This window comes from Stegostoma tigrinum, chromosome 29, assembly GCF_030684315.1.
Source record: "Stegostoma tigrinum isolate sSteTig4 chromosome 29, sSteTig4.hap1, whole genome shotgun sequence".
In the NCBI taxonomy this organism is placed as follows: domain Eukaryota; kingdom Metazoa; phylum Chordata; class Chondrichthyes; order Orectolobiformes; family Stegostomatidae; genus Stegostoma; species Stegostoma tigrinum.
In genome coordinates, this window is record NC_081382.1 from 20,432,387 (window position 1) to 20,456,545 (window position 24,159).

Here is a 24,159-nt window from a genome sequence, read left to right on the forward strand (position 1 = left end):
ATTTTAACTGTGAAAGTAAACATATATGAATGTGTGTTTACAAAAATGAAACATTTTTGACAATGATTTGTCAACTATGACAGCTCTGTGCCTCTAGTATTGTTTTCTTCCTTTCCTGGCTGTAGCTGGGGTGGAGAAAGCTTGCTCTGAGGTTGACCATGGTTGCCGAAAAGACTTGAGTAGTCATCTCTGGTGTTTTTTGTCCGAGAAGACCCAGGTTGTTTGTGGACTCTCCTGTCCAAAATGCCAGCTCACCCTCTCTGGCTGAATTCAGCAGTCTTTGGTATCATAAACAGTGGGTAGGTGGAGGTGCCAAGCACCTGTGGAGTGTTGTGCGAATAAGCTTTAGGGTATCCTGTGGGTGGTTGCTGATGTCATCAGGCCTCTCTGAGAGAAAGGGACACCTGAACTGAGGTCAAAGGCTCTTGTTCCCCCATCATCATGTCATTGATGCTGAGTGCCTATAGCTCGAGGGGTAGAGTGCAAGTCTGTCTGCATACCCCGCAGACAGAATGTGCTGGACCTAGATGTCTACAGCAGTTGCCAGTCTGTCCATAGAGACAACAGAACCCATGCATGTCAGAGCCAGCATAGTGCTGATAACATTGGTGAACACCACCTCAATCCTTCAATTCTGTTTTCTGAGTCCCTCTGACAAACCTATCTGCTGCTCCTTATGCCTGACAGAGGACATGGAATCATCTTCTGCCTGGGCTGAGCAGTTGTTTTTCCAATTGCCAGAGATCTGTGGGATTTCTTCCTCAACCATCATTGGAGATGCATAAATGATGCACTCATCAGACTGTATTCCTAAGTCTCATCTAGATAGAGAACCTACCAAAGCGAAGGTTGGTTGGCCACTGAGGTCTCCTGATCAGCAGTTGTGCTGTTCTGTGGCTCAGAAATTTTCTCCTTGTATGAAATGAGGAGCTGATGTCTGCTACCATTGAGCCCACCAATTTCAGCCCCTTCAGTCTATTCATAGGATGTCTATTTTTGCGATAAATCAAAGGAAGGCATGGGATATGCTGAAGATGGATGAAAGGCAAAGTAGTAGTGATGCAGGGGCAGGTGAAGTGCCCTCTGAGTAGGAATTGTACGGGGCAGGAACGATCAGATGGGTGATAAACTGGGTGTGTGGACATGATGCATGCAATTCCTCAAGCTTTGGCAAGAGCTTGTGCATTGAGTGAGTTTGAGTGGAGGCCTTATGTGTGTAAGAAAGAAGACAGTGGCACTTAATCTTGTTGAATGCAGAAGATCAATGACCTTCCACCTGCACTGTTGAGCATCCTGCTTCACCTGAGACACAGTACTGACCTAGGCAGGCCTCTTCGGAGAGCATGATTTTCCTCTGGCAGTCTGTTGGGAGAAGGACTGAATTCATTCTCACCCCATCCACCACCTCTTTTTTTCGGTCCATGCCTGTGAAACAGGGGAGTGAAGCTTGCTTTCCTCTGAATCATTAATGGTATGGTGTTACATGTGTGAGAGACAGCTCCCGGCAAGCAGCCTCTGAAGTTGTGTGCAGCTGAGCTTTAAATATGATGAATCAGATGAGAGTGCTGTGAGCAATACTGAGAACACATCCGGGATTGTAGGTGGCCTGTGAATGCTTAGATGTTGAGCACTGAATTATATTCAAGACTTCAATCAATAGTTTTTTTTGTGCACCGTACCATATGGGAACAGAGCAGGAATGTTATAAGTGAGGTACAAGATCAGATTTTAGCAAATGGTACACTAGGCGGTAGGGACCAGATCGTGCTGCCATTTCTTGCATTGCAGAAGTGGAGGATGAACTAAAAGGACAATCTTAATCTAAAATGAGTTTTTGAGCCTTGGAATTATTGGGAGTAATGAGATGATTAAAATTGACACAATGTTTTACAGTTTAATTAATTTATGGCTCTAACAGGGCAACTGAAGCTCTCTGTTCATCTTCAAGATGGGACACTTGCTGTTCATAGTAAGTATGTAAATGTTAAAGTTCCCTGAGTGAAGAGTTGCTTTTTTTAAATGTAAGTTAATGAAAGTTGCATTGGCAACTGAAATAAACATTTAAAATTAAAAATAAACATAGTTATATATCAACTTTAAATTATTCCTTTTTAACTTATGATTTAATTATTACAAATGTCATTTTGTTTGAATAAGATATTTATGTTTATACAGAAAATGTATTTCTTTGAAATCAATTTGGACAGGCTGATTTATTTCAATTTGGTTTATCACTGTACGAACGCTGTAAAAAATATTATCTTCTGTAGAATCTATTAATGCATAATAGTTAAGCATTGTGTGTCATTAGTATTGAATTGTGTTGTTTTAAAGTTATGATGCCTTTTGCTCTATAACACAGCAACCTATTTTCAGTTCTCAGAAGATTAATTATGTTGCAACATTGTTCTCTAGTTATGGAAGCAAAAGGACTCATGGGAAGAGAAAACCGCACTTGTGATTCTTATGCAAAGGTAAAAGTACTCTATTGACTTTATATTTTCATTGTGGAACTTTTCGAAGTCTTTTTAGTATGACAGAATCACAGCTAACATCAAAGAAACCTTGTTATTTTAGAGCAGTGAATTGGTCAAAAATCTGTTATGTGGATTATTTTGTCTTAGTTTTAATAGATGAAAGAGATAAACGGTGCGTGTGTGCAATTTTCTCTTCTGAAACTGAAGTATGGATTGTCCAAAATAAGAATCTGAATAAAACTAACAATATGTGTTTGAAAATTAGGTAATAACGTTGCTTTATGTTTTATGCCTTCGAACTTGCTTGTTCTAGCTTACGTGGTAATAGGTTATGATCATTTTTGATGTTCCTTACAGCAGATTGACTTATACTTTTATATAATTTTTTTTTGTTACTCATCCTTGTGTTGTACATGTTCTCTCCTGTCCTTTTGCCTTCACCGTGCCCCAATATTTACATACTTTGTTATGTCTATTGCCTGCATTATTGATGAATCCTATTTTGTGATGTAGTAATTGATTTTATATTGCACTTTGCAGGTAATTTAACGCACAGTCTGTCATGTCAAGCCCATATTATGTGTTTAAACTGGGCAGTTAGGTGTCTATATGGTGGACTGCATACAAGTGTGCATTGCACTGCCCACAAAATTGTCAGACTCCTGTGTTGGCATCAAGGGTCTTAAATAGTTTACAAAACAAATGGGGTACTTGATGCCTGTTTTAGTCACCAATACAAAATTTGTTACTGATTAACTGCAGCATGCCATTGCAATTGATATTTTTAGGCACTTGACAGCCAAACTAGCAGACTTTAGTAGAGTTGATGAAGGTATACTGTGTAGTGTGAGAGAGCAAATCTGCCTCCTTCTGACTCCAGATGAAATTTGTGGAGCTCCATTTGCCATCACTTGAGCACAGTCCAATTTTTAGGTCAACAGTTCTCTTCACATGATTAAACTCTTTTCATTGTTTTTGCTTCCTTTTCATTTTGTTCCTAATTTTTCAACCTAACTAATTTACCTGCTTTGTTTCTTAGTTTCAGTGTTGAGGAAGGATAAACACCAAAAGTATTGTAATCGGTTGTCTTTTTTTGCGAAGATACTGATTTTAAATTGCAGCATTTTCTGTTTTTACTGCAAGACTCCCCTTTCCAGATAGAAATGTTTTTGCACTCTTCCCTCATAAGAGAGACTTTGAACAGTACACGTTAAGATGATGGCTGTTCTTCACACTGTGTGTTCATGGTTTTGAATGTTCCGTTTGGGTCCCTGTGATCAGAATGGGATGGAAAGTTTGATAACACTACACAGTTTGGCTACCACTTCCTTATCACTGATATTCAATTCTTTCGACTCTTGTATAGTTCAATGGTGTTAACTTGATTTGAATGGTGATACCTATTGAGTGAACGTGTTAGTGGTGTATTTACTGACATTCCTGGGACTCCTTAAAATGTATTTCTTAGATAATTCAGTATCTTTCGTAGATTATATATACCCATTACTTTTCTTTCTGCTTGCTGTGCTGTGCACTTGTCATGGTTCAGTTTCAACAATCATTGATCTGCGAATGTGCTTATTTTAAACTTTTTCTGTACTTTTTGAGCTGTCTCAATTGGTTCTGAAGTCATCACCAGATAGTTCTAATATCAGATTTCATTTTGATACTATTGTATTTAATCATTTTATGTTGAGGTTTTGAATCCAGGACATTTGTGTGAATGGGAAATAGCAGAGATCCAAATCCAAGCTCTGTAGTACTTCACTTAGTACATCTTCTTGCCTTGATAGAACTCCATTAACAGATACTCAGTGTTTTCTGAGATAAAACGGTGTGAAGCTAGATGAACACAGTAGGCCGAGCAGAAAAGCTGGCATTTTGGGTCGAGACCATTCTTCAGAAAATGTTTGCTACTGTTTTTGGTTTGATTAATTGTTTATTTACAGCCATAATTAAATGAAATTTTTTCCTCTTTTAAAGTTGTCAGTGGTACCTGACTGTGATCGTGGACGCAGACAGAAGACAAAGACTGTGCCAGATTGCAAAAATCCTGTATTTCATGAACATTTTATTTTGTAAGTATTTCACATTATTGTTCAAGTCTCTAAGATAACAAGTAGTTTACAGTTGTGGAATTTGATGAACCTTTTAAAATTTAAGGCTCAGGGAAATCCTAAAAAAAGGATGTTTGTGCTGAATTATTTAAGTCTTTTCATTCTTCCACGTTTTTTCCCATGACATAACTATTTCAATAGATTACTTCTGCATTATAATGTACTATGCTTTTTCTGCTCACCTGCATTACGAGATAGCCATTTCCATATATTGTTTTGGTAGCTGAACTTTAGAATCCAGCACCAGAATGCATGAACGTTGTATTATATTCTCTGTGAACAGCTGTGAAATAAGTTTGGGTTATCAGTGACAAGAAAAATTTGCATGTTAAGTATGTTTTTGTTGCCATGAATTTGGCTGAGTAGTCGTTTTTCCGTCACTGAATGAAAGCTGCAGCTCAATAATTCTCTTAAAATGCTGCAATTTTGAGCATTCTTCAATTGAGCTTTTGTGATTTTTATGCATTATTGCAGAAAAACGTCATGTCCTCAGAAGGTTTCCAGTGATACTTGCATTAGGCATTTCAGCATTGCACAATCACAAGTGATTTTATTGGAACTGTCTTCTATTTGTTACTTGGATATCCACAAGAATTTTCTCCCACAGTCCTGAACTTTGTTTTCCAGGTTCTTAGTTCCTTCTGATCTTTCTGGTGTAAATATTTCTAATCCAATTGTGACAATTTTTAAACCAATAGAATCTTTGTCGTCTTGCTTGACAAGGCTCTAAGACAGAGTCCATTTGGTTAAGTTGGGGAATGATTGAAGAATTACTTTAGAGATGAATACTGAAGGACTCCAATAGTGAGAGCAGACAATTGAGCAAACCTGCAGGGAAATCTTTGTCGAAAGATACAAGAGTCATAGTTTTGATCATGAGGGCCTTCACTTATGCTAATACAGACTATGATTATACTAATGTAAAGGATAACGTGAGGGAGGAATTGCTGAAACGTGTTTATTTTTTCTATCCAAACTCAGAAAGAAGGAATGCTGACCGTAGTTGTGAATAAAGTATGAGGGACAGTGGCTATAGTATGACATTTAGTACCATAAAGAGTAAGAGTGAATGGAGGAAGAATTGAAAAAAAAAAATGTAATATTGATGGACTGGAATCAAAAGCTAGTAAGCAAAAGAGTAATTGAAGAGTGGGAGACCTTGAAGGAAGTGGTGTTCCAGGTACAGAAAAGATACATTGTATGAGGAGAACAGGAATAACTCCCAAAGATGATAAAACGTTCTGAGAACTGCCACAAGGATTAAAATGAGATCAGAAAAGGCGACGTTTAACAATCTTTAATCATCATCATGTTTATAATGCAATAGAGCACAACGCAGAATGTAGAAAGTGCAAAAGAGATTTAAAAAGGGAATAAGAAGAGTAGAGTGAGAATAGATTAGTGGCTCATACAAGAAGTTCAAAAGTATTTTCAAAACACGAATATTAAAAGTGTAAGCTAAGAATGGCTGGGGTCAAAAGAGTTTTTGTTGTGGAGGCAGAAGACATAGTTGAGATACTGAATAATTCCATTGCTTCTACCTTCACTGGACGAGTGAAGGCTGCAAACATAGCAGTAAGGAGGAAACAGTGCTGAGAATAGTTGGGATAAAAGTAGATAATATAGTGTTATTATAAAGGTTGGCAGTTCTCAAAATAACACCAGATCACACCTCTGTAACTCAGACTTGGTGGGCTATTGGGGATTTTACTGTCTCTAATTTTCATATGTTCATACTTCCTGATAGTTAGTAAACACATCATAGCTAGGAAATCATTGACCTCAGTGATGTGTCTTATGTCAGGCCTTTTCCTCATTATGAGAAGAGAGATGAAACACAGGCAGACATCTGCAGTAATAAAATGAGAGGCTGGATGAACACAGCAGGCCAAGCAGCATCTCAGGAGCACAAAAGCTGACGTTTCGGGCCTAGTCTCTGATGAAGGGTCTAGGCCCGAAACGTCAGCTTTTGTGCTCCTGAGATGCTGCTGGGCCTGCTGTGTTCATCCAGCCTCACATTTTATTATCTTGGACTCTCCAGCATCTGCAGTTCCCATTATCTCTCAAACATCTGCAGTAGTTGGTTTTTGTTTCATTAGATGTGGCAAGATGGTCAGATGGCAAAGACTGTGAGGTGATTTGGAATATAAAAGGAAGTAGTCCATTTAAATGTAAACTAAAGTGGCACAGCAATTCATCTTGTTTCTTGGCTCACTAGCCTGCCTTCAGAGATTCAAAAAAAAATGAGAAAATATTAAGTGTACAGTTCTGGCCACAAGGGGATGCTACTGTTACATTCCTGAATTATGCTATTGAGTCACCTCCCATTTGAAACGATATATACCAACCGTTTCTAGAAGCAACTGACATCAGTGAGCATGAATTAATAAGATACAACTTGATCTTTATTTTGTTCATTACGGGTTTTTTTTGTTCAGTATAAGATGTTCTTAGTAATTTCCACTACAGTTTGTATTCTTAGTTGCAAACAAAGAGGCTAACATAATTATTGTCCTTGGGGTTACAAACAACTCCTTATTTGAATAAGGAAGAAGAATTTCTTTGCCGTTACATTTGAGACAGGTGTCACGCATTAGCGTTCCCTCCAGGAGTTATATTTATATTTAGATGTGGAGATATATTACTGAATTAAAAAAAAAATACAGGAGCAGGTAGTGACCATAGCTGATTTGACTTTGGCCGTAATTCCCACTTTTCTACCTGAGGAACACTTGCAGTGATGTCTTGGGACTGAGATTATTGACTTCCAGCAGCTAAAACTCTATTCCCCTGTGATAGGAATGACTCCAGAAACTCGACTGGTCTGGCAACATCTGTGGAGAGAAGACAGAGTTAATGTTTTGAGTCCGGTGATTCTGATGCTATTTTCCACATTGTCACATAGATACCAGTATTAAGTGTGTGCTGGAACCGCTTAGGTACGGATGTAGCAGTTCTGCAGCTCAACTGTTAACATTATTACAGGAATGTTGTCAGGACACCTAGAGTTTGGGTATTGAGTGTGCTTCACCATTTATTGATTTCACATGGATTGGATTGGATTGAATTGAATTGACTGAGCGCTGCCATCTGTGATGCTGGAGTCATCTAGCAAAGGCTGCAGTCGATTATTCACTCATAACCTTTGCTTGAGATGGTTGCAGTTGCTTCAGCTTTTTATTTTGCACTGATATGCTGACCTCCCCCATCATTGGGGATGGAGATGTTTGTGGAGCCTCCTGCCTTCACTTGCTTTGCAGAATTGTTCCCCACTGTTCGTAACTGCTGTCTAATCTGTAGGCATTAGAATCGTTTAGATCTGTCACTTGCTGCTTATGCTGTTTGGCATGCAATTATTCCTGTGTTATGGACTAATCAGGTTGCTGCCTAATAATTGCTATGTCTGATTCTGCTTCTGATGTGTTCCCTTGCACTCTTCGCTGGACAAGAGTTGATCCCCTGGCTTGCAGGTAATGGTAGACTTGGTGACACGCCAGTCTGTTGTTATGATCCCAGCTGATGTTATTACTGGGTAAGGCAGATCCCAAACTAAAACCTAACTTGACTGAATACTTTGGTTTGTTTTTTGTGAAGTGGTCTGCCTGAAGCACAGGCATTCAATGCTGCAGCTTTTGTTTTAGCAACAAAACTGAGGTTAATTAACAAAAACTATAAAATAGAATAAAGCCGAGCATCTAACTCTAACACAAATTCAATAATTTTTAAACACAGCAAATGTATAAAACAGGGATAACAAGGTGTGCAGCTGGATAAACACAAGAGACCAGACAGCACCAGAGGAGCAGAAAAGCTGACGGTTCGGGCTTGGAACCTTCAGAAATAGCGGGCGCGGGTGACTCTGAAATAAATAGAGGAGGAGGTGATGATAGAAGATGGATAGAGGAGCAGATAGGTGGTGAGAAGACAGACAGGGATGAAGCCAGTACAGGTGAGTGAATGGTAGGAACTGGGGGTGGGCATTGGTCAGTGAGGTAGAAGGAGTGGATAGGTGGGAGAAAAGATGGACAGGTCAAGGAGGCGCGGACGAGAGGGGCTTGTCCTGGGATGAGGTCGGGAGTGGGGAGATTTTGAAGCTTGTAACGTCCGCATTGAGACCATTGGGCTGTAGGGTTCCCAGGCGGAAAATGACGTGCTGTTCCTCCAGCCTTCAGGTGACATCGTTGTGGCACCGGAGGCAACCCGGGATGGACATGTTGCCCAAAGAGTGGGAGGGGAAGTTGAAGTGGTTTGCAACGTGGAGGTGTTGTCATTTGTTACTTGTCACAAACTGAGCATCGGTGTTCTACAAAGCCTCTGCTTGGTTTCCATGATGTAGAGGAGGCCACATTGGGAACAGTGGATACAATAGGCCACATTAGCGGATGTGCAGGTGAACATCTGTTTAATGTGCAATGTTTTCTTGGGGCCTGGGATGGGACTGAGAGGGGAGGTGTAGCACTTCCTGCAGCTGCAGGGAAAAGTACTGGCGGTGGGGGGGGCTAGTAGACGAAGGAGTTGCGCAGAGAGCGGTCCCTCTGGAAAGCAGATAAGGGTGGGGAGGGAAATATATTCTTGATAGTGGGGTCAGATTGCAGGTGGCAGAAGTGGCAGAGAATGATGCATTGAATCCGGAGGTTAATGGGGTGGTACGTGAGGACAAGGGGGATTCTGCCTTTGTTGTTATTGCAGGGAGGGGTGTGAGGGCTGAAGTGTGGGGAACATGAGATGCATTCAAGGGCATTTTCGACCACTGTGGAGGGGAAGTTATGGTCCTTTAAAAAACGAGGACATCTGGGATATTTGGGAGTGGAATGCCTCATCTTGGGAGCAGATGCAGCAGAAGTGAAGGAATTGGGAATAGGGGATGGCATTCTTGCAGGAAGGTGGATGGGAGGAGGTGTATTCTAGGTAGCTGTGGGAGTCAGTGGGTTTGAAATAGATATCGGTTTCCAGGTGGTTGCCAGAGATGGAAACAGAGGGGTCCAGGAAGGAGAGAGATGTAATCAAGATAGCTCAGGTAAACTTAAGGTTAGGGTGGAAGGTGTTAGTAACGTGGATGAATTGTTCGAGATCCTCGTGGGAGCACAAGGTGGCCCCGGTACAGTCATCAATGTAACAGAGGAAGAGGTTGGAGATGGTGCAATGTATCCAGCTCCGCGCCTTGTTATCTCAGACTCCAGCGTCAGGAGTTCCTACTATCTTTAAATGTAAAGAACACTCCTTTGTAAATCAAGAAACAAAGATGAACAACAGCTTTCACATGGTACTCAATAAAACACTTTATTTAGTACACAAAAACACCACCCATACAGTGTATACGTAAGAAACATTACCACTGGGACTGGAAGAAAGTGTACCATGGGGTGGGCTCCACCTGAAACAACTTGTGACCGGGATGAAGTTGTAGGCAAGCTCGCCAAGCCAGTAGGTTTGGTTGCAAACAATTCATCACCCTGCTAGGTGACATTGTCTTGAATCTCTGGTGAAGCGTCAGTGTTGTCTCCTGCTTGTAATTTATATGCCTTGGTTTGCTGAGGTGGTTGGTATTACTTGCGGTTCTCTTTGTCAGTGATTTGTACGTGGGCCCTAATTTAGTGTGTTTGTTGATGGAGTTCTGTTTGGAATTCTTTGATTTGTCTCTGTTTGACTTTGCAATTATGGATTTGTTGCCCCAGTTGAATTTGTGTCCCCTGTTGTCTGTGTGTAGTGAGACAAATGAGACTTGGTTGTGTCTCTTGGTGGCTAGTTGTAATTGAGTATCTGACCACCAAGAGACACTGAGTCTCACTTGTCTCACTACACACCTGACAACGTTTACACCCAAACCCACCAGCTTGGCGAGCATGTCTACAACCTCATCTGCAACCTGAACTACAAAGCTTCTCAAACTGGGACCAGTATCTGAGCGGAAAGGTTAAATAGGCTGGTCATAAGGATATTCAGCTATTTAGAGGGGAGGGGTCAGGAGAGATTATTCAAGTTTCCAGATCAGATAACCACATAGGAGAGTCAAGAACCTAACTTCAGGCAGATAAGGAGACAAGTATGAGGGTGGAGGGGTGCAGATCGTGTTGTACTGAATGGCACACCGATTGTAAACAAGGTTAATCAATTTGTAGTGTAATTTGAAGTTGGCAAGTACAATGTTGTGGGCATCACAGAGGTGGCTGCAAGCGGATCAGGGCTGCGAACTAAATATCCGAGGAATGTATCCAGTCAAAAGGATGGCAGATGGGTAGAGTGGGGTGGGGTTGGCTTGTTAGTAGGAAAAGGAATTAAATTATTTCCAAGATGGTAGAATTGGAACAACTAGTGGTTGAGCTCTCTAGGGAATTGGCTATTCTGGATATGATGATGTGTAATGAGGCAGAGTTGATTAGGGAGCTCCAGGTGAAGGAGCCCTAGGGATAGTGACAACAGTATAATAGAATTCATCCTTCTGCTTGAGAGGGAAGAGCTGGAATCAATGTAACAGTCTTAAAATTGCCTAAAGATAACTGAAAACTTGAGGGAGGTGCTGACCTGTGTTGCTTGGCAGGGGAGCCTAGCAGCGAAGGTGATGGAGCGGCAATGCGCGAGTTTCGGGGTGTAATTCGGGAGGCACACCAGAAACTTATGCTAATAAAGAAGGAACATACTAAGGGAGAACAAGGCTACCCTGACTAACGGAAGTCAGGGACTGCATAAAAGAAAAGGCACACAATAAATTTAGTGAGAAGCCTTCAAAAACCAGCAGAAGACAACTAGTAAAAATAATGAGGGGAAGATGATGAAATATGCGGGTAAGCGAGGTAATAATATAAAAGAAGATTGTAAGAGATATTTTAGATTATGAAAGGTATGAGAGGCAAGTGTGAACATTGGACAGCTGGAATTTGAGGCAGAAGAAATAGCAATGTGGAACAAAGAAATGGCAGAGGAACTGAAGAGATGTTTTGTATCAATCTTCATGGTGGAAGACACCAGAGCATACCAGAACTTCAAAAGCATCAGGAGGCAAAGGTGAGTATAGTCACAAAGGTGAAGGTGCTGGGGATACTTAAAGATCCGGTGGATAAATCATCCAGACCAGATGGACTACACCCCAGGGTTCTGAAAGCAATAGCTGAGATGATTATGGAGGCATCGTGATGATCCTTCAGGATTCACTAGAGTCAGGGCAGGTCTCAGATGTCTGGAAAATGGCCAGTATAACACCAGTGTTTAAGAAGGAAGGGAGGTAGAAGACTGGAAACTACAGGCCAGTTAGCCTGATGGTTATTGATAAGATTTTGTAGTCCACGACGAAGGATGATATTGTGGAGTGCTTAGAAGTGTGTTTTTTTTAAAAAAAAGGCTGAGTCAGCACAGCTTTATCAAGGTGAGGCCATACCTGACCAATCTGTTAGAATTCTTTGGCATTGTAACAAGCAAATCAGACAAAGGAGAACCAATGCAGGTGATCTATTTGGATTTCGAGAAGATCTTTGACAAGGTGCCTCATAGGAGGCTCCTAAACAACATAAGAGCTCATGGTGTTAAGAACAAGATACTTTCATGAATGGAGGATTGGCTGAATGGCAGAAAACAGGGAATGGGGATAAAGTGGTCTTTTTCAGGTTGGCAACTAGCAGAGTTCTGTGGGGTCAGTGTTGGGACCAACCAATTAACATTATACATTAATGAAGTGGACAAAGGAGCTGAGGGCATGATTGCTAAATTTACAGATGCCAAAAAGAAAGACGGAGGGACAAAGTTGGGAATCGGGAGGCCGCAGAAGGACTTGGACAGGCTAGAAGAGTGGGTAGATAAATAGCAGATGGAAGACAGTGTGGGAAAGTGTGAGGTTATACATCTTGATAGGAAGATTAGAGGTGTAAACTATTTTCCAAATTAGGAACGTTTTGCAAGTCCGATACGAACAGACTTTAAGTCTTGCTTCAGGATTCTCTTAAGTTTAACTGACAAATGCAACTGTATGTTAAGGCAGTGAATGCACTGCTGGCTTTCATTTCAAGAGGCCTAGAATACAAGAGCAGAGATGTACTGCTGAAGCTATATAAGGCTCTGGTCAGACCACATTTGGAATATTGTTAGTAGTTTTGGGCCCTGTATCTGAAGATGATGTGCTGGCCTGAGAGCATCCAGAGCAGATTCCCAAGAATGATCTGAGAATGTAGGGTTTGTCATGAAGAGCAGTTGAGGATGCTAGGTCTGTACGCAATAGAGTTCAGAAGGATGAGGTGAAATGTGATTGAAATTTGCAGAATTTTGAGAGGCCTGTGTAGAGTGGACATGAACATGATGTTTCCAGTAGTAGGGGAGAATAGGATCTGAGGGCACAGCCTCAGAATGAAAGGACAACCCTTTAGAATTGAGATGAGGAGGAATATCTTCACCCAGACGGTGGTATACATTGCCGCAGAAGGCTGTGGTGGCCAACTCATTGAATGTCTTCAGGACGGAGGTAAATAGGTTCTTGATTGTAATGGGATCAAATGTTAGTGGGAGAAAGCATGAGAATAAGATTGAGAAACATAACAGCTATGATCAAGTAGTACAGTAGACTCAGTGATAATGGGAACTGCAGATGCTGGAGAATCCAAGATCATAAAATGTGAGGCTGGATGAACACAGCAGGCCCAGCAGCATCTCAGGAGCACAAAAGCTGACGTTTCGGGCCTAGACCCTTCATCAGAGAGGGGGATGGGGGGAGGGAACTGGAATAAATAGGGAGGGGGGGGGGAGGCGTACCGAAGATGGAGAGAAAAGAAGATAGGTGGAGACGAGAGTATAGGTGGGGAGGTAGGGAGGGGATAGGTCAGTCCAGAGAAGACGGACAGGTCAAGGAGGTGGGATGAGGTCAGTAGGTAGGAGATGGAGGTGCGGCTCGGGGTGGGAGGAAGGGATGGGTGAGAGGAAGAACAGGTTAGGGAGGCAGAGACAGGTTGGACTGGTTTTGGGATGCAATGGATGGAGGGGACGAACTGGACTGGTTTTGGGATGTGGTGGGGGAAGGGGAGATTTTGAAGCTGGTGAAGTCCACATTGATACCATTGGGCTGCAGGGTTCCCAAGCAGAATATGAGTTGCTGTTCCTACAACCTTCGGGTGGCATCATTGTGGCACTGCAGGAGGCCCATGATGGACATGTCATCTAAAGAATGGGAGCGGGAGTGGAAATGGTTTGCGACTGGGAGGTGCAGTTGTTTATTGCGAACCGAGCGGAGGTGTTCTGCAAAGCGGTCCCCAAGCCTCCGCTTGGTTTCCCCAATGTAGAGGAAGCCACACCGGGTACACTGGATGCAGTATACCACATTGGCAGGTGTGCAGATGAACCTCTGCTTAATGTGGAAAGTCATCTTGGGGCCTGGGATAGGGGTGAGGGAGGAGGTGTGGGGGCAAGTGTAGCATCCCCTGCGGTTGCAGGGGAAGGTGCCGGGTGTGGTGGGGTTGGAGGGCAGTGTGGAGCGAACAAGGGAGTCACGGAGAGAGTGGTCTCTCCGGAAAGCAGACAGGGGTGGGGATGGAAAAATGTCTTGGGTGGTGGGGTCGGATTGTAGATGGCGGAAGTGTCGGAGGATGATGCGTTGTATCCAGAGGTTGGTGGGGTTGTGTGTGAGAACGAGGGGGATCCTCTTTGGGCGGTTGTGGCGGGGCGGGGTGCGAGGGATGTGTTGCGGGAAATGCGGGAGATGCGGTCAAGGGCGTTCTCAACCACTGTGGGGGGGAAAGTTGCGGTCCTTAAAGAACTTGGACATTGGGATGTGCGGGAGTGGAATGCCTCATCGTGGGAGCAGATGCGGCGGAGGCGGAGGAATTGGGAATAGGGGATGGAATTTTTGCAGGAGGGTGGGTGGGAGGAGGTGTATTCTATGTAGCCCTGAGAGTCGGTGGGCTTGAAATGGACATCGGTTACAAGCTGGTTGCCTGAGATGGAGACTGAGTGATCCAGGAAGGTGAGGGATGTGCTGGAGATGGCCCAGGTGAACTGAAGGTTGGGGTGGAAGGTGTTGGTGAAGTGGATGAACTGTTCGAGCTCCTCTGGGGAGCAAGAGGCGGTGCTGATACAGTTATCAATGTACCGGAGGAAGAGGTGGGGTTTGGGGCCTGTGTAGGTGCGGAAGAGGGACTGTTTCACGTAACCTCCAAAAAGAGGCAGGCATAGCTGGGGCCCATGCGGGTGCCCATGGCCACCTCCTTAGTCTGTAGGAAGTGGGCGGAATCGAAAGAGAAGTTGTTGAGGGTGGAGACGGGTTCGGCTAGCGGATGAGGGTGTTGGTGGAGGGGGACTGGTCGTGCCTGCGGGACAGGAAGAAGTGGAGGGGCTTGAGACCATCTGCATGCGGAATGCAGGTGTATAGGGACTGGACGTCCATGGTGAAAATGAGGTGTTGGGGGCCAGGGAATTGGAAGTCCTGGAGGAGTTGGAGGGCATGGGTGGTGTCACGGACGTAGGTGGGGAGTTCCTGGACCAAAGGGGAGAAAATGGAGTCCAGATAGGTGGAGATGAGTTCGGTGGGGCAGGAGCAGGCTGAGACGATGGGTCGACCAGGGCAGGCAGGTTTGTGGATTTTGGGAAGGAGATAGAAACGGGCCGTGCGGGGTTGGGGAACAGTGTGGTTGGAGGCTGTGGGTGGGAGGTCCCCTGAGGTGATGAGGTCGTGAATGGTGTTGGAGACGATGGTTTGGTGCTCGGGTGTGGGGTCATGATCGAGGGGGTGGTAGGAGGAGGTGTCGGAGAGTTGGCGTCTGGCCTCGGCGATGTAGTACAAGTAGACTCATTGGGTTGAATGGCCTAATTGTGCTCATATATCTTATGGTATTAACAGGAAAGGCATCTCTTATTCCCAACAAGTGTGGCATGAATTTGTCAAATATGAATCAATGCTGAGATACCCTGAGCTATGGCTGATCATGGGAGTTTTTAGAAAATGGACTGATGACCTAATTGGAAAAGATGAAAAAGAAGAGAGCCGTGCACTTGGGCAGTAGAAGACCCTCCCAGCAAATGTTCAGGAGGCAGTGGGAAGAAATATCAGACGATGTCATTGCCAGATCCATTGCATATCACAGTGTACAGGAGATTTAATAATCTTACACCAGTATTTTCATCCACACCAAAAGCATCCTGTATTGCATAGCTCCCGCAACCCTTATCACTCAACTGCATATAAATTAGGATTTATATGCCTTAGCAAACCCTAACACACCAAGCACTGTTCTCATTTTCTCACCCAACACTCAGGCACTCTCTCATCCAGCCATGGCAACCACATAATTCAAACAAATTACACAAAGCTTACTGGCACGCTTTTTCATCTGGGAGAAGATGGCACATAAAAGCAGACAACAGCAATGCATCTTAACCTCTGAAGAAACAGCACTGGCTATCACAAAAAAAGGATTACTGGGGCTACAGCAATTGCAGTGAGTGAGAATGAGGGCATGCATGCACTTTATTTTCCTTTCTCATCCCACTTGTCCCTTTGATCCTCAGTTTCTTCTGACGGAGAAAATACGGGAGATAGGGTAGGTACAGAGCTCTTACTTTGCCATCTCCCCTCGTCATAGTTGAGAAAGATGAATGGTGGTGAGTTAACCTACGCCCTTCATGGTGACCTCATCTGGTAGAGAAACTCAACCCGCACTGTTGGTAACACTGCATCGCAGTTTGTATGTAATAACTTGTAAGTGTTTCTTTTCTGATGGTAATTTCATTTAATACACTTGTTGAGGCCTAGATTTGTAATTAACGTTTTATTTTTATGCAAAAGTAATGGATCTTTGTTTACCTTGGGTTATACGCGACCCAGCAAGATAAATAATGAGGCCTTAAGATTGGTTAGGGACTACTGGAACTTGTTCTTTTCAGGCTCAGAGAAAGCATAATAGCTCAGAATTTTTTATTTTAGTTTTACTTAGAGTTTTGAGCAGTCCTGTGAAGTCTGGATGAAGTTGACTGTTTTGACCAGTGCTCCTTAGAAGGAAAGGTTATGTTGAAACTAGGCATAAAACATTACTTGGAGTAAAGAGTTCATGTTAGCTCAAGACCAGAAGTGTTGGAATAAAACACTGAAGCGGTTTCTTAAAGCTGAGTATGTTTAAACTTTAATAGCAGGAGCAATCTGCAGTTCCAGTCTGTGATTTAAAGTCACAAGTGACTTAAGATATAAGACTATAAGACATAGGAGTGTAAGTGAGGCCATTTGGCCCATCGAGTCCATGCCACTATTTAATCATGGCTGACGGGCACTTCAACTCGCACTCTCCCTGTAGTCCTTAATTCCTTGCAAGATCATGTAGCAGTATTAGGCCAAACAGCCCATCAAGAGTACGCTGCCATTCAATCATGGCTGATTATTCTTATCAAAGTGTGGAACCTCACACTTGGCCTGTATTGTATTCCATCTCCCACTTCTTTGATTATGCTTCTTGCCTGTCCAACTCCTCCTGCAGCATCTCCATTTCCTCAACACTACCCGATGTTTACCTATCGTTTTGTGTCATCTGTAAACTTAGCATCAATGCAGTCAATTCTTTCCTACAATTGGTTAATGGAAATATGAATAGTTGTGATGTCAAGTTATTCCTGTGGTACTTTAGTCACTGGCTGCCATTCTTGGAAAAGACAGCTTTATTCCAACTTTCTGCCTTCCACCAATCAGCCAGTCCTCTCTTCATGCTAGTACCTTGTCCCTAACTCCTCGAATCTAACTAAGCTCTCCTTTCTGCAGCACCTTGTTAAAAGCGTTCTGGAAAATCCAAGTGATCACATTGACTGACTGGCCGTCCCTCTAGCTTGCTCATTACTTCCTCAATGAATTCTAACAGATTTGTCAACAGACTTTGCAGTGATGAAACTGTGATGACTCAGCCCTAGTTTACCACTCGCTTCCATTCAACCTCAATAATGGACAATAAAATCTTGGGTTAGGCTAACTGTTCAAAGTTTCCCATCTTTCCTATAGTTTCCCAATACATTCTGCCTCCCTCACATGTTGGAAAGGGCTATTACATGAGTAATTTTCCAGTCCCCTCTGGCCCTTCCAATTCCACTGATTCTTGAAAGACTGCCAATAACTCCACAACCCCCTCAGCTACATCCTTCAGAACCTTGGTGTATAGCCCATCTTGTCTGGTGATTTATCCTCCTTCAAACCTTTCATATTCGCCAGCACCTTTTCCTTGATGATGGCCAATTCCCCCACCTCTTGACATTCTTGAAGTTCTCATATGCTACTGGTGCCTTCCACCATGAAGATTGATGCAATGTACCTGTCCTGTTCCTCCACCATTCCTTCGTTCCCATTACTGTCTCTCCACCCTCCTTTTTCAGCAGTCCAATGCCCATTCCTGCCTGTGTCTTACCTTTCAGATATCTAAAAATTCTCTTGCAATCATCTTTGATATTACTACTCAGCTTACCTTCATATTTTTCTTCCCCCCTCTTTTTTTATTTTTTGTCCTCTGCTGGATTTTTTAAGACTTCCCACTAAACTTTGCCACATTGTATGTATGCTTTTTCATTGCTACCCCAACTTCCCGCGGCAGCCATTGTTGTCTCATTCTCCCCTTAGTGCGTTTCTTCCTTGTGATAATTTCTGGTGTGTTTCCCACATTAAGTTGATAAACTCTTGCATTGCTGCTCTGTTGCCCTCGCTGCTAGGTTTCCCCTTTAAATCAACGTTGGCTAGCAACCTTTTCATGTCTTTTGTATTTGCCTTTACTCAATTGTAATGCAGTTGCATCTGATTTCAGATCTTGCCTCTTAAGCTACAGGGTGAATTCTATTATATTTTGGTCATTGCCTTTATGGGTTCCTTCACCTTAAACTGCTTAATCCAGTCTGCCTCATTACAAAACACAAAATTCAAAATTGCTTGTTCCCTCAGTCTCTATCAGAAGCTGCTCCAAAGAAATCTCAGACATTCTAAAATTTCCTTTTCTTGATCTTCTACCAACCTGACTTTCCCAGTCTACCTGCATATTGAAGCCCCCCTCACTATGATTAATTCTAACAACTGCTGCACATAACCCCCCTTTTCATTGATTTTCCCCTTCTTTGCTGTACATGAAGTTAGATTCCTGACTCTTTCAATAACCTCTGAAGACTTCTCTCTCTCCCCTGCTGCATTCCCAACTACTATAAGATCTTTATTAAAGTGTTTGTCAGAATTCTGGCAGTTGTGCAATCTGGCTTTGTCTGCCATTAGATGCTTGAGATTTTGGGGACCCTGCTGATGCACAAAGCCAGTAAACTGTTTGGCTTGGGTTGGTTGCATAACAAGTCAGCATGTATTTGATGTACTGCCTGCATTGTAGTTTTTTTTGTAGGTTTCTCTCGTGCACTGTGATACTTGTGCCTCTTTTCCGTTTGTACCCAAGTTTTCCTCTCCTTACTTCGCTCCTCCAGAATTCTGGCAAGCAGCTTCTTGAGGATTATCTTTCCTCAAGAATAAGCATTCTTTTTTCTGTTTCTGTTTCTGTTTAATATTGAAAAGCCAATAACTTCAACTTGGGATAATAATGTCAGTAATTGCTTGAAATATCAGCATTCGCTGGAGTGGCACTTGAAATCCTAACTTTTTGGTTTTGGATGAGACTGCTTTTGCTGAACCAAGCTAATTATTTAGAAAATAGTACCAAAGTTTCAGCCAAAAGTCTTCTGAAGTTTAAAAGTTGTTCTTATTTTACAGTTCTTTACAGGAAACAGATGAACAAAAGAGACTTCTTGTCACAATTTGGAATAGGGACAGGAACTCAAGGTAATACTGATCTTGCAATAAACTTTTGTGACCTGACTGTAATAGAACATAGAACATAGAACATAGAACAGTACAGCACAGAACAGGCCCTTCAGCCCACAATGTTGTGCCGACCATTGATCCTCATGTATGCACCCTCAAATTTCTGTGACCATATACATGTCCAGCAGTCTCTTAAATGACCCCAATGACCTTGCTTCCACAACTGCTGCTGGCAACGCATTCCATGCTCTCACAAATCTCTGCGTAAAGAACCTGCCTCTGACATCCCCTCTACACTTTCCACCAACCAGCTTAAAACTATGACCCCTCGTGCTAGCCATTTCTGCCCTGGGAAATAGTCTGTGGCTATCAACTCTATCTACGCCTCTCATTATCTTGTATACCTCAATTAGGTCCCCTCTCCTCTGGTATATTCTCTTTGAAAAAAGCGAGAGTTTTCTCTCTCTCTGTTTGAATTTTCTCTTGGTGTTCTCGTCTTCTGAACTGGAGAAACATTGTGTGTGAGACAATCCATTTTACTGAATTTGCCTTTGCCAGTGGTGGGTTTATAGGATATTACTATGTTGGGACAGTTGCCATTTAGTTGTCAAATAATCTAGTATTCTGTTAAGTTTTCCAATAGAGATAAAGTTATGCCAATTCTTCTTTCTTTAATTTGTATTTTACTTGGGTGTAAGAATAAAGAGTGTTTTGCTTGAAGTCGAGTAGTTTGACCAATCAAATTACATCTGGAACACAGCACCTTTTAAAATTGCCTTTAAATAAGATAATTGTTAGTGCCTAGGCTATTTCTTTGATCTATTTGAAGGGAATTTGGTCTGGTCCATTACACTGTCAAATTGTTCATGATAGTGTGCTTTGGCTAGCACATCCTTGAAGATTTTTTTAAATATGAGTATTATTTGTGCTTAGCATGAGATGTAGTGAAATTCAGAATACAGTAAATAGACTGATGTTAGCAGATTATAGCCACTGAATATTTAAATCATTGAAGTTTTTAATTAGCCACTTGTAGGAATGCTATAAGGTAGTAAAATTACCAGTTGTAATCTATTGACTTGTAGTAGGGCGTAGAGGGTAAATAATTCAAAGCATTTCATGTGATGCATTGTATTCTTTGAAGGTCTGGGATGGTTACAGCTCAGAAGAAAGTCATTTAGCTACTCTCTGCAAGCTCATGCTAATGATTGAGATCAACCCTGCTAGTACCACTCCTCACCCTGTCTTTTAGTCCTGAAATTTTGTTCTATTTTCAGGTGCTTACTGTACTCAATTTCCCTTTGAAATTCATAATTGAATCACCTGTCCTTTTACCGCACTCTCTGCAGCAGTGCACTACAAATCATAATTATTGGGTATATAAAAACATTTTGTATTAAATTTTTATATTAAAATGTTGCCATTGATTCTTTTTCTGTTCATTTTAACTTGATCTCTTATTCTGATGGTTCAGCTCATGGTAACTGTTAATCTTTACCTATCTGTAATAATCCATGATTTTTAAACACCTCTAAGAAATCTTATCTCTATCTTCTGAAAGAATAATAACCCCAGTTTCTCCAATCTATGTATGCAGCTAAAGAGTCTCTTCACTGTAACCATTCTCATAAATATTTTCAGCATCCTCCCCGTGCTGTTCCATCCTGAATTTGCGGCTATGATCATAGAAACATCAGTTTGTTTACCTAACTAAGAAATCTCCTGTCACTACTGCTTTCCCATACTTCAATCTGCCTCTTGTAGCTTATCTACTCTGAAAATGTTGGTAAATATTTAGTGATATGAAGATGCTGTGAATTAGATGCTGAAAAGAATTGAGAAGATTATGTAATGTAACTGTGGCCACCCAAAGAGAAGTGGTTGAAGTGACACTGACTGCCATGATTGTCTCTAGCTATTGCTGTGCCACTCTGTTGGAACTTTCTCATTGTAAGAAGAAATGCCTTTAGTTAATTAAGCTGGCTTTGTTTTTAAACATTTATGTCTCAGCCTTAAACTTGAGGACTTGGAGCTTTCTGTCAAAGTACAAAGATGTGCTTCATGTAAACAATGTTTTGCTGTGCATGTGAATCAATGCTGCAACATGTGGTTGGTTCTAGCCTCACCAAATGCCCACTTACTATATTTTCTAAGGCCAGAACCCCTGATACAGTATGTTAGTTAGGCTGGAAATGGAAATCGACATAACCAACCTACTTATTGTTGGCAATCTAGAAAGCTTTTCTGCAGTAATTTACTAAACTTAATGAAAGTGCATAAAATATAGTGACCTGCTGAAGTAAGTGTGGCAAAGCACAGCTGTGCATATACAAAGCTCAGCAGAGTGAAGTCTGCTTTATTTACTTAAAATATTTCACAATGTTTTATTTGTATTTAATGTAACTTAATGAATTTTCTTAAATTATTTACAGATGCACTGAGCTACTTGGATGTATGAGCTTTGGAGTGAAGTCGCTCCTTGAATTGGACAAGGCAAGTAATTAGTACAAAGTTAGGAATGTATATTTTTGTAGTTTGATATTCTGTAATCACCAGAACACCTTAAAGACACATTAAGCATTAAAGCTACACTTGTCAATTATACAAATCAAAAAATAACTGATCTTCATTTACAGGTAATGGCAGAACTGAGGCAGGATTTTCCTATGCCAAAGACAGGTGCGAAAAATACTTTCGAGACTCATGACTTTGGATATACTCCCATTTTAATGATCAGCATATTTTGTGCGACAAGACCCTAAGAAATGGAAGCAGGAATGGGCCAAATGTGCCATTGAACCTCTCTTGCCATTTAATAAAATCATTTGTAGATTTAACATTGCTTTCATATCTGTCCCTGTAATCCCTAGTTCCTGTTAGGTCAAACATCTTTCTATGTCAGACTTCAATAAATTCAATGACTCAGCCTCCACTGGTCTGTGTGACGGAGAATTCCAGAGGCTAACAACCCCGGGACAAGAAATGTCATCCTGACTCTATAGGAGACTCTTATTTTGATACTGTATACCTCGTTCCCGATTCACCCAGAAATGGTAACAACCTCTCACCTATCCTGTTGAGTCTCCTGTGCCTTGTGATGTTTCAGTAAAACCACCTGTCGTTCTTCTAAACGTCAGTGAATGTAGATCCTACACGCTCAGCCTTTCCTGATAAGATAACCCCTTTTATCCCAGTACTCAGCCTAATAAGCCTTTTCTGAACTGCAACTGTTGCAAATGCACCGTTTTTGTTTTGGAGGAAGGAGACCACAAACTGTATATAATAATGCAGGTATGGTTTTAGCAGTACTCTGTATTGTATTGTTGCAGATGGCTTCCCTACTTTTATATTTAGTCCCCCTTGCAATTAAAGCACACATTCTATTTGTCTGTCTGATTGTTGTGCTTACACACTTACTTACCTTTTGTAACTGGCATACAAGGACACCCAGACCTACTGTATTACAGCATCTAGCAGTCTGTCAATTTAAATAATATTTATTTCACTCAAGTTCCTGTTGAATTGGACAACCTTACATTATAGTCACTCATTTGACTTACCTATACCCCCTTGTAGAATCCTTAATTCTCATCACACTTGCTTTCCTAACTTGATAACAAAGTGTGAAGCTGGATGAACACAGCAGGCCAAGCAGCATCTCAGGAGCACAAAAGCTGACGTTTCGGGCCTAGACCCCCTCTGATGAAGGATCCAGGCCCGAAACGTCAGCTTTTGTGCTCCTGAGATGCTGCTTGGCCTGCTGTGTTCATCCAGCTTCATACTTTATTATCTTGGATTCTCCAGCATCTGCAGTTCCCATTATCTGTACTTTCCTACCTTTTTATATCGTTTGCAAATATGGCTGCAATACACTACATTTCTTCATCCACATAGATTGTAAACAATTGATCCCAAGGCCTAAACCCTGTGCTCTTCTCTAATTTATTTCCTCGTGTTTGGCCAATACTGTGTTCTTGCTAATAAATCAGCTCCAAGGGGGTCTTGAAGTGCTATCTGTGAGCTGGGTTCAAGTCATACCTGCTCTAAAGGTGTGTAATAACATCCCTGAACAGATTGATGAGAAAAATATAAACAAAATCACCTCCAAAATCATGAGGGCTTTTATTGTACAATTATGTCTTATATGTAACCTTAATAACATAATCAACAAATGAAGTAGATGTTAGAAACACCTGACCAATACCAAAAGACAGTAATGAATGAATCAGTAAATTTATCATATTTTCCATTATCATCACACCAGTATTCCACATTGCTACTTCAACTAGGATTTTATGGTGTTTAACATTCACAGACGATGGGAAATGCACATTGTAACTTTAAATGCCAGCAGCTATAACTAAATGGAATGTACCAATCTGGGAAGGTTGTTTGGTATTTTAAGTTTTATTGCACCAACAGTTAGTGGCTGGGTTAATGCCTGTACCTTCTCCAGCAGTGATAAGTTGCTAAGTATAATTGGGAACATCACTGGAGGTGCCGTTTTTGGACTGGGTGGACAAGGTCAAAAGTCACTTTAATGCCAGCTTATAGTCCAGGTTTATTTGAAATCACAAGCTTTCAGGGGGCTGCCCCTTTGTCAGGTGAAGTAACAAGAGAACCCAGACACAGACTTTATATTCAGAGAGATCAAAAGATCATACCATTATACTGGTGCAAGTGGAGTGTCGACAGACTGAATAATAGGTCTCTGCAGGTGATCAAGAGTGTTGGATGGTGTGAGTCAAGTGTCAACAGTTGAATAACAAGTGAAGGGATGACCTATAATCCAATTAATTGAGGTACAAAAAATTACAAAAAATAAGGTGGTCCTGGA

At 41.8% G+C, this 24,159-nt stretch overlaps 1 protein-coding gene across 3 annotated transcripts in view; it reads left to right on the forward strand.

Annotated features, from left to right (window-relative positions):
* The window catches only part of rgs3a (regulator of G protein signaling 3a), a 243,603-nt gene that overhangs the window by 30,172 nt on the left and 189,272 nt on the right, over positions 1-24,159 (forward strand). Inside the window, exons 3-7 of one of the 3 annotated variants that reach the window (XM_059638197.1) lie at positions 1,919-1,969; positions 2,416-2,474; positions 4,461-4,555; positions 19,272-19,340; positions 21,755-21,815. The exons of 1 other annotated variant lie outside the window; for it this stretch is intronic. In XM_059638197.1, coding sequence (XP_059494180.1) covers positions 1,919-1,969; positions 2,416-2,474; positions 4,461-4,555; positions 19,272-19,340; positions 21,755-21,815 — 335 coding nt within the window. Of the gene's footprint in view, positions 1-1,918; positions 1,970-2,415; positions 2,475-4,460; positions 4,556-19,271; positions 19,341-21,754; positions 21,816-22,592; positions 22,614-24,159 lie in introns of those variants that run through there. One more of the 3 variants, XM_059638192.1, reaches the window with a different exon arrangement.